The 9,586-nt window shown below is 36.7% G+C and overlaps 1 protein-coding gene across 1 annotated transcript; it reads left to right on the top strand.

Moving 5' to 3' along the window:
• The first annotated feature begins 1,323 nt into the window (after positions 1 to 1,323).
• On the top strand, positions 1,324 to 9,586 carry LOC121653289 (cytochrome P450 2J4-like). The gene is made up of 9 exons (XM_042006664.1): positions 1,324 to 1,578; positions 3,521 to 3,683; positions 3,755 to 3,904; positions 4,888 to 5,048; positions 5,373 to 5,549; positions 5,647 to 5,782; positions 5,930 to 6,117; positions 7,002 to 7,143; positions 7,357 to 9,586. Exons 1-9 carry the CDS (start codon positions 1,378 to 1,380, stop codon positions 7,530 to 7,532), a joined length of 1,494 nt encoding a protein of 497 aa, XP_041862598.1. The 5' UTR covers positions 1,324 to 1,377; the 3' UTR covers positions 7,533 to 9,586.

Raw genomic sequence — 9,586 nt, 5'->3', positions numbered from 1 at the left:
GTAATTTTTATATTTTGTGTGTATGTTTACTTATTGAACAATGACATTAGTCATCTGGATCTTCATCTGGAGATGGCTTGTAGACTATCGGTATAATGTGACACTAACCAACCATCTGTGTTCAAGAATGATGGTGGTTTATTATTTCTCTTCTATAATAAAACCAATTGCTGTTTTATTCTAAATCATTAGAAAGCCTGATTTGTCACCTTTACAATGAGGTATAACATGTAAGGTCTGTGTTTCTGTGGAATGAACACTGTTAAACATGTGGGTAATACCCCACCAAAAATGTGCCAAAATCCTCTGTAATGTTCTCATGTTGGTGATCTTGTTTTAATTTAACTGGTGGATTAGATGATTGTACTCTCCCACTGCAATAAAGAAAAGAACAACACATTTTGGTCATTTTTACACTTTATTTACTTTACTTTGTCAGGAACCTAGTAGTATGTGGATGATCCATGCACAGCCACAAAACTTTGGCAGCTCCTCCTTATGCATTATGTCACCACGCCCTTGCTGATCCCACAAGTGTTCGTTTGGGTTAATCTCTAGACTAACAGTGTTGCTCATTCCACAGGAACATGGTCCTTGCAGGTTACACCTATAAAGGTTGCAAAGTGACTAACCAGGCATTTCAATAATGTATAATAAAATAATTGGCATGATTAAAGGGGAGAAATAATTGGCCAAGCCTTAATTTCCTTACTTGCTGTGCTAAGTTTAGATGATGCCAGTGAGCCTTATTACTTCATATAAGACTTCAGAAGAGCAACAACAAACTAGTAATGAATCAAGTTTCCATAACTGTGCAAGAAATGTCATGTATTGTGGAAGCTGAAGATGAGGAATAAAATCTGAATCTGAATAAAAGTAACACCTGGAGCATATATACAGAAGGAATAATTACAAAAGAAGAGGCAAGTGTGTGTGAGAATTGGTGACGGGAAGCCGGAAACAGGAAGTAAAGCTCAAAGAATACACATGAGGAAAACTCTACAAAATAGAACAGGAAACTAGAAATAATACAATGACAAAAAAAAAAAAAAAAAAAAAAACTTGAAAACATAATAAACAGCTACAGAAGAAAACCGGCAGGTCATGTCTAGAAATCTGTCACTTTAAGGGAAGTTATGAGACCATGTTGCAACTATTTGCCAGATTAGCTGCAGAATAAGTTAGTCCAAAATATGCATTTTGAATTCTGAGCCAATTTGTGATAAAACATTTACATTAAAAAGCTCATTTCTCCACTGTGATTTAGTTGTTTTCACATAAAATCATCTTTAATCATACATGCTTTTATTGTTGTGGAACTGCGGCCAACATGATCGTGGGACTGACCACAGACCGGTTGTGGTTTACAGCAAAGACATGGAGGCAATATACAATGTTATTGGCTTGGAATGGATAGACAGCAGGAGTATTTTAATATTTGTCTTTGTTTTTCTGTTGTTGAGTGATGTTTTGAGGAACAGGCGGCCAAGAAACTTCCCCCCTGGACCCTGGGCTTTACCTTTTATAGGCGATCTTCATCGCATGCAACCTGCCCGACTTCACCTAGTGCTCAAAGAGGTATGAAATCTTCACTAAACTAAAAATGCCCTAATCTTCTTATTATTCATTATTCCCTCCGCCAAGGCGGAAGCACCCTCACCAGAGTTGCCGCGATCAGCCGCGAAGCTGCAGAAAAGCTTCTCCCCGCTTCCGCGTTTACAGTCTGTCCTACCTCAAAAAGTTATAGATGGATTTTGATTCAGTTTTCAGGAAATCTCCGAAATTGAGCAAGTGATTAGATTTTGGGGGTAATCCGGATCGCCGCCTCGATCCAGGAAGTTCTGAAAGAATTCTTTATTGGGAGATAGAGATTGTGATGCCCACAATCATTGGCACAAAAAATAAAATAAAAATAAGACAACGGCTTGGCGGAGGTTTGCACTCTCTGAGTGCTTCTAGATTTGTATGAGTCTTTACTTTTAAAAACAAATGTCCTTATTATTATGTAATACTAAAAAAAAAAAAAAAGCTGTGAAAATGAAAATGTCTTCTCACTCCAACATATTTTTGGTGAGTCAGAATAAAGCAAGCATAGAAAAATCCTGCAAGTAAAAGCAGCATGTCATGTACAGTCCGTATAATAGGAAAATATTAACCCTGTTGTGTGACGCTAAAACGGACTTGAGCACCAAAGTATTATCAGCAACATGGTTAGAGCTACTTTACCTGTTGTCATGTCTAAATAACTTATTTACATTCAACAACAGCAATAATGAATAAGAATTAGAAAACAAAAAGAGAACTACATTTGATCTCTTTGAGGGATCAGGCTCTTCCTTTAACAAAACAAATAAGATTTGATTTTATAGGCACTTCAATCAATTAAGAAAGCAACCAGTAGACCAGCTGCAACCCATACTGTAATTCATTACGCACATAACAGATAAGAATACACCCTTGACCAATATAACTTTATTCAAGTTCAAAATCAGCTAATATTTTATCAAATCAAACATTCAATTTATGAAGCACATTTCATGCACAAAGCAACACAAAGTGTTATACGTGATAAAAACAAATGATGCATATTAAAAACAAAATTTAAAATGCCTTCACATAATTTAAAGACACACACCTCATTGAACTTCACTTCAATTTTATGGATCCTTCAGGAGCATGTATTCATACTTACATAAACCTGTCAGTCTGTAAGCTACAGGAATAAAACTAGTTAAGAACAGTACCTAAGAGGCCCACCAGACTTCTAAGTCTGTTTAATATAGTCTGGTGGTCTACTGTATCAAATGTGGCACTATATCCAACAGCACCAGGGCTGAAAGCTTCTGTGCGTTCATGTTACACCTGAGGTCATTAACAATCTTTAAAAGGGCCATCTGGGAAAACACCCATCTAAAGAGAGCAGTTCACAATATTTAAAAGCTTATACTCAAAGAAACCATAAAATGTTTTTAAAAGTGATGTTTAGAATTGGGTCTAAAAGGCAGGTTCTTAGGTTTAACTGGGAGAAAACTCGACCAATCATCTTTGCATCAACTAGGGCAAGACTCTCCAGTGTTTCCCCGGGTAAAAGCTGAGGTTCAGATATGTTAAAATCAAAATAATGTTGAGATAAAAGATTGGATCTAATAGTATTGATTTTATTTCTGAAGTGTGTGCAAAATTTTCACGTGCAGCATCTGATGGTGGCATGGAGGACTTGTTAAAATCAGCATTTATTAAAGATCAATGGTTTTAAAATGAATTTGGGGTTATTTTTGTCTCCATTTTCTCTCTGCTCTCCTGCAATTTCTTTTCAGCTTTCTAATTTCCTCGCTTCTAGGTTATGGCTACCTTTTATGTCTCTGATTTGTTGTTGAAATAAACAATGGTTATATGTGATTTGCCCATCATTTCAATCTGTTTATATTTACACTTCACACAGCATCCCTATTTTCTGGGAATTTGTGCTATAGATCACATTTGTGATGAAGCATATCACCATTCTGCTGCCTGTGTTCAGTTTGCAGAGAAATATGGAAACGTTTTCAGTCTTCATCTCCTTGGTGAAAGGATTGTGGTCATTTGTGGTTACAAACATGTGCAGGAGGCTCTTGTCCAAAGAGGAGAAGACTTCACAGATCGGCCCAGCATACCAATGATTGAAAAAACATCTTTGAATAAAGGTGGTGAAGTAAGATCTACAACTTTAGACTCTAAGGACTTCCAAGTAATGTTGTTTTGTTTACCCCAAAAGGTCTTGTGATGTCGAACGGCAATTTATGGAAGCAGCAGAGGAGATTTGCTCTTCGTACACTCAGAAACTTTGGTCTGGCCAAGAAGACCCTGGAACTATTCATCCAGCAGGAGTGCCGATATCTCACAGAGGCTTTTGCAGATCAACAAGGCAAAGAAAAAAAAACTTGTCTATCCTGACACATTGTGCTTCTTTTATCTTGAATGTTGATTCTTTCTTGATTCCATATACAAATAATTTCCCTTTCCTTCCTACTTGGACACCTTAGTGCATTGGGTTATAAACCTAAGAATGTGCATCCAGAACATTCCTGGTATGAGAGGCTGATGCTAAAACAGTGGTTCCCAAACTTTATGAGCCACAACCCCCAAGACAACATACATTGATGTTCATAACCCCCGCCCCACGATGACAGGGTGTTTAACAGTGTGATATGTCAAGTGTGTCATCCTGTGGCCATCCTCTAAATTTAAGGCTTAAAAATGGTCAGAATCTTCATAAATAAGGAGGATAAAGTGGTTTGTGGTGTAATATGTGAACAGCTGTGACAGAACACCTATCAGCTAAAAATAAGCTCTTGCAGAGTTAGGGACAAATTGCGATTTTTAAAATAGCAGTAGTAATAACTTTGTTTCTGGACACCTGATGATAAAAATTATAACTGTAAGACTTTAAAACTATCAGAAAGTTAATAAATAAGAATGATAAAGTGGTTTTTGCTGGATTCGGCTGTATCAAAGTACCTACATGCCCAAACATAGTTTCTCTTGCCAAGAAAATGCATTTTTGGAGTTTAAATGTGGCATGAGGAATAACTTTGTTGTTTATGCACTAATGCATTAAAAATAACATAATAATTTTACAGATCTCTGCATTAATTTTGAAAGTCCTAATAAAAATTCCAAATATATTTGATAAATGTAGGATTTTTTGTTTCTTATTGTTTAGTTTCAGTGATCTAGTGACCCCCTGAAATTATCAGGGAACCTCCAATTTGAGAGAGGCTGGTCTAAAACATTTGCTGAAACTGAATTCATATATACTCCTTTTATATGTAACTATTCACATATTTTATGCTTTACAATTTGTTCTAATTCATTGTTCACATTTTTTTTATTCCTTTTATTTCTCAGGCCAGCCTTTTAATGCCTTGTCTCTGATAAACAACGCTGTGTCCAACATAATTTGCTGTTTGGTGTTTGGGAATCGATTTGAGAGCACTGACAAGCAGCACCAGTCCGTACTTCAAAACTTTGATGAGATGATGCGTATACAGGGAAATTTGTCTGTATTGGTGAGTTGTGTTTTTTTTTTTTTTTTAAATATAGCATCCAATATTCTCACACAAATAAGAGTATAAATATATTTAGAACATATAGAACTGACCTCTCAACAGCTGAATTTGCTGCCTATGGGTTCATGACAATTTTGTCTACTTCTTGCGATGGTATTTTAGAAAAAAGCCATCTGAGGGCTGAACGATGGTCAATAAGTAGACTAAAGTGACATACAGCATTATGGATCTCTCTTTGAATGCTGATGTCAATTTAGTGAACTGCATCCACTTAAAGTGTTGAATCAGATAGAAATATAAGATGGTTGTCCTTAATCTCTGTAGATGTACAACACAATGCCCTGGTTGATGAAGTGGCTGCCTGGACCTCATCAGAGAACATTCATTCTCATACAGAAGATCATTGACTTCATAAAAATCAAGGTCAAAGAGCACAGAGAAAATCTTGACCCATCATCACCAAGAGACTACATCGACTCTTTCCTCATTGAGATGGGAGAGGTAAAAACTTTACTGTGCCTTTGTCAGGTCGGTGCTTTCGTATTTCTATTTAAATATGGGAATACTCTCTCACAGTCATCTCTTGTGTGTCTGATAGAAGGAAGATGTTCCGGGTTTTGATCTGAACAATTTGTGTTTCTGTGCCATGGACCTATTTGGTGCGGGAACTGAAACTACTACAACTACTTTACATTGGGGGCTGCTTTACATGATATACTATCCCAACATACAAGGTGTGTGTAAGAGTTATAGCTATGACCTCTTGTTGCCAGTGGACCCTCATTGATCAGTCCAACATTGTAAGAAAAATTGCATGAGATGTGCAGTTTCACTCTCAGTCATCCATTCACACAGACTTAAAATTAGTCCTGTTTTCACAGAGAGAGTCCACGCTGAGATAGATGCTGTGATTGGTTCATCCAGACAGGTCTCCATGTCTGACAGAGAAAACATGCCCTACACTGATGCTGTCATTCATGAGATTCAGAGAATGGGCAACATCTTCCCCTTCAATGTGTTCCACATGACAAACAAGGACACCACACTCGATAAGTATACTATCCCCAAGGTACAAAACCACAGGTAAAACTTAATATATTGACTTATTTCATATATACTTTCTTAGTAATATATATGACATACTTAATATATTTTTATTAGGGGTGGGACTCGATTAAAAAAATATCTAATTATATAGAGGCTTTGTAATTAATTCATTTCAGTTAATTGCATAACAATATTTGCCCCCAAAAGCAACTTTTTTTAAAAAATTTATTTAAATGGAATTCAGTGGACGACTTAATCAAATAATAGACAGAAAATATTGTAAACTCAAGCTCCGGTAATGTCTGAAAAAATGCATTTAACTGCATTTCAATTCAAAACAGAAAAAGAAATAGAAAATAATATCCCTAGCCAAAACTGAACAGATCTACAGTTAAAGTTTCATTCTAGGTACTTTAACTATTACACTCTTTATTAACAGACATTTCATTTTTATTTTCTGTCTTCACTTCATACTAGCAGAGGTGAACATCTGCTGCTCTGACTGCAGCTGTAAGCGTTTTTGGGAGGAGGGGCCTGCAGCAGTTGAGAAGGAAAAAAACTACGTGCTTTCACTTCAGTCTCCATAAGTCCCCAATAACAACAACAAAAAGTGGCTAGAGTTATCGCTAGTTGATTTCTTTTAAATAGAGTCGCTAGAGGGGTCTGAAAACTCGCTAAATATAGTTGCTAAGTTGTTAGCCAAGCTCTGACGTGTGCACCAGTTTAATCGGTATACCAGGAACTCGTGCACTGACAAACGTTCCGCGATGTTTGGAATTCAAACTGTGATTAAATGCAATAATTTTTTAACGAGGTATTTTTTATTTATTTATTTATTGTAATGAATTAATCATAATTAACGCGTTTAAGTATCACCCCAAATTTATATTTGTGTTATTTCTTCAGGGCACTATAGTATTCCCAACACTTGACTCTGTCCTACATGATGAATTGATGTGGGAGACTCCACACTCGTTCAACCCTCAGCACTTTTTGAACCAGGATGGTAAATTTAGGAAGAGAGAGGCCTTTCTTCCTTTTTCTGCAGGTTAGTAAGATGTTGCAGTTATTCAGTCTTCAAACAGATATTCTAAAGTTTAAAGATTAAGGTTCCATAATTTACAAACACCACTTTTATAAAAAAAAAAAAAAAAACTAACATATATATGTATAAACTGCTACCCATTAGATTTTATATATATACTGCTAGCCATTATTATTAATATTATATATATTGTGAATAAAATTAATTTCTTCTCAGGTAAGCGTGGGTGCCTTGGGGAGCAGCTGGCCAGGATGGAGTTATTCCTCTTTTTCACCTCCCTCCTTCAGAGGTTCACTTTCTCAGCTTCTCCTGGGGAGCAGCCCAGTCTGGAGTTCAACATGGGAACCACTCGCTGTCCCAAACCTTACCGCCTCTGTGCCATGCCACGTTAAACTTCCAACCATCCCTAACTGAAAATGCCAGTTTCTCAAACTCATTAAGTCACTGTGATCCACTACATTCATTTTCTGCTTAATATCTGCTTTTGTATTTTAGTCCCATCCTACCAAGAAATAAAAATTGTTATATGTTTTGTGTCCAGCACTTTGTTTGAGCTGTTGTAGTAATGTGCTTTACAAATAAAGATGATTGTATTCGCTCGTTACGAAATAATACAAAATTATGAAAGGATTAATAAATAAATTGTCAAAGGTAGTGTCATTTGACCCTCAAGTATTATGTTTGTCAGCCATTTTCTTCTCTTGTGAGATGTGTTAGCCCAAGCGTGAAGGTTGACAACGACAAAGACCCAGTCGCATTTGAACATGGCACGATACAAAAAAGACCAAAGGAAAAAATACCGACCTGTGGCAAAATACTGGCAGTACACAACGAGTCATTCAATCTTTTATTTTTATTATAATAGTTTTAATGGTTTAACAGAGGCTAATATTAATAATGAACAATGCTCAGCTGTTTCATTTACCGTGTTTAAAACTAATAAAGAAAAAAAATCATTTAAAGTGCCGTGTTTCACGCAGGTATTTTCTCCCAGCTGCACTTCATACAAGATGCTTCAGTACAATGTACGCCTATTGTGCCGTGCTTAAATTGTACATGTAAATTACAGTTGGGATTTATATTTTTGCTTTAGGTAGTACAGGCAGCGATAGAGACAGATTGTAAAATATAACTCAGATGGAGAAGAGATTCAGGTCTGCAGTGTGAACACAACAGACACACCAGCAGGGGAAGAAGACACAGATGGTAAAAACGACGTCAACATGTGTTGAACGGCCACATTCTAACACAAAAGATGTAGAAACGGACAGATAAGACATTTATAAACACAAAACATCTGAGAATGAAAAAAAAGACCTTGATACAAGTAAATACAGGAAAGGAAAAGAACAATGAAACAAAGAAAATGGTCAACAAGAGCAAAGTGGCAAATCACAGCTAAAAGTTTTCAAAATTGTAATAAAAAGGAAACAGTGGAAGCAAATAAGACCCAGGCAAGGTGCTGCTCCCTGGACTGATATACTTTAAAAGGAGGTTTAACAAGAAAAAAGAATCACTGCTGCTCTTTAGCTTTTAAGTACCAGTTTAAAGTTGAGACAGTCAAAAAAGAAAAATATTTTTGCTGTAACTTATGCTGACCCAAAAAGTAATCAAAGAAAGCTGTAGACAATCATCATAAAAGGGCTATTTTCAGCACCTACATAAAGATCCCTTTCTCTATATTTATATACAGAAACAGGAATCAAGATTGTGGCAGAACATTTGTTCATCACCGGTCACCCTTTCCCTGGATGCCACTGGAGGTGAAGTACAAAAGATCCCTGATTAAAACAAAAAAGTCCTCTATTATGCTGTAGTTTTGCCAGCGATGGATAAAGGCAAGCTTCCCATGCCTGTCATAGAAATGATCCCCAACAGCCATTCAGTTTCATCAATCTCCCATTAGCTTATGCAATTTAAAAGAAAGTTGTCCCACACCACTAAAAACAGCACAGGTTGAGGCAGACTCTCATCAACAGTGTACTTCTATCATTCAACAGGGAAAATATTTCTGTGTGTCTCTGCAGAGCATTTCAAATTGTTTCAGGAAAAATGCAACCCATTTCAGTCTTCTCAGTGCTGCATCTCTGATCTGCACATATTGTGAAGACTGTCTCTCAGGCATTTGGGAAACAAACTGAAGACAGGGGCATACAGGAATATGCAACCTTTTGTTTTGCTCACCTTCTAAACTGCACTAACATGCAAGTGGCCCTTGATACATTTTATCACGTGTATGCTGTTTGATGCTGAAGACTGTACTGATCTTATAAGGCAGAGCAAAATGCTCCTTGACAAGTGTCACCTTTAGTCACCTTTCATACATCTTTTTTCAAGTCAGACGGGACCAAGCAGCATGTGACTTCTTGTCAGATGATGCAACTGGAACAAAAAACCAATACCACTGTCACTGTGTCATGGATGTGCTGTTCAAACACTATATGGG

The sequence above is a fragment of the Melanotaenia boesemani genome, chromosome 14, assembly GCF_017639745.1.
Source record: "Melanotaenia boesemani isolate fMelBoe1 chromosome 14, fMelBoe1.pri, whole genome shotgun sequence".
In the NCBI taxonomy this organism is placed as follows: Eukaryota; Metazoa; Chordata; class Actinopteri; order Atheriniformes; family Melanotaeniidae; genus Melanotaenia; species Melanotaenia boesemani.
Note: the sequence above shows the minus strand (reverse complement) of the source record. Positions and strands in the feature narration are given on the sequence as shown.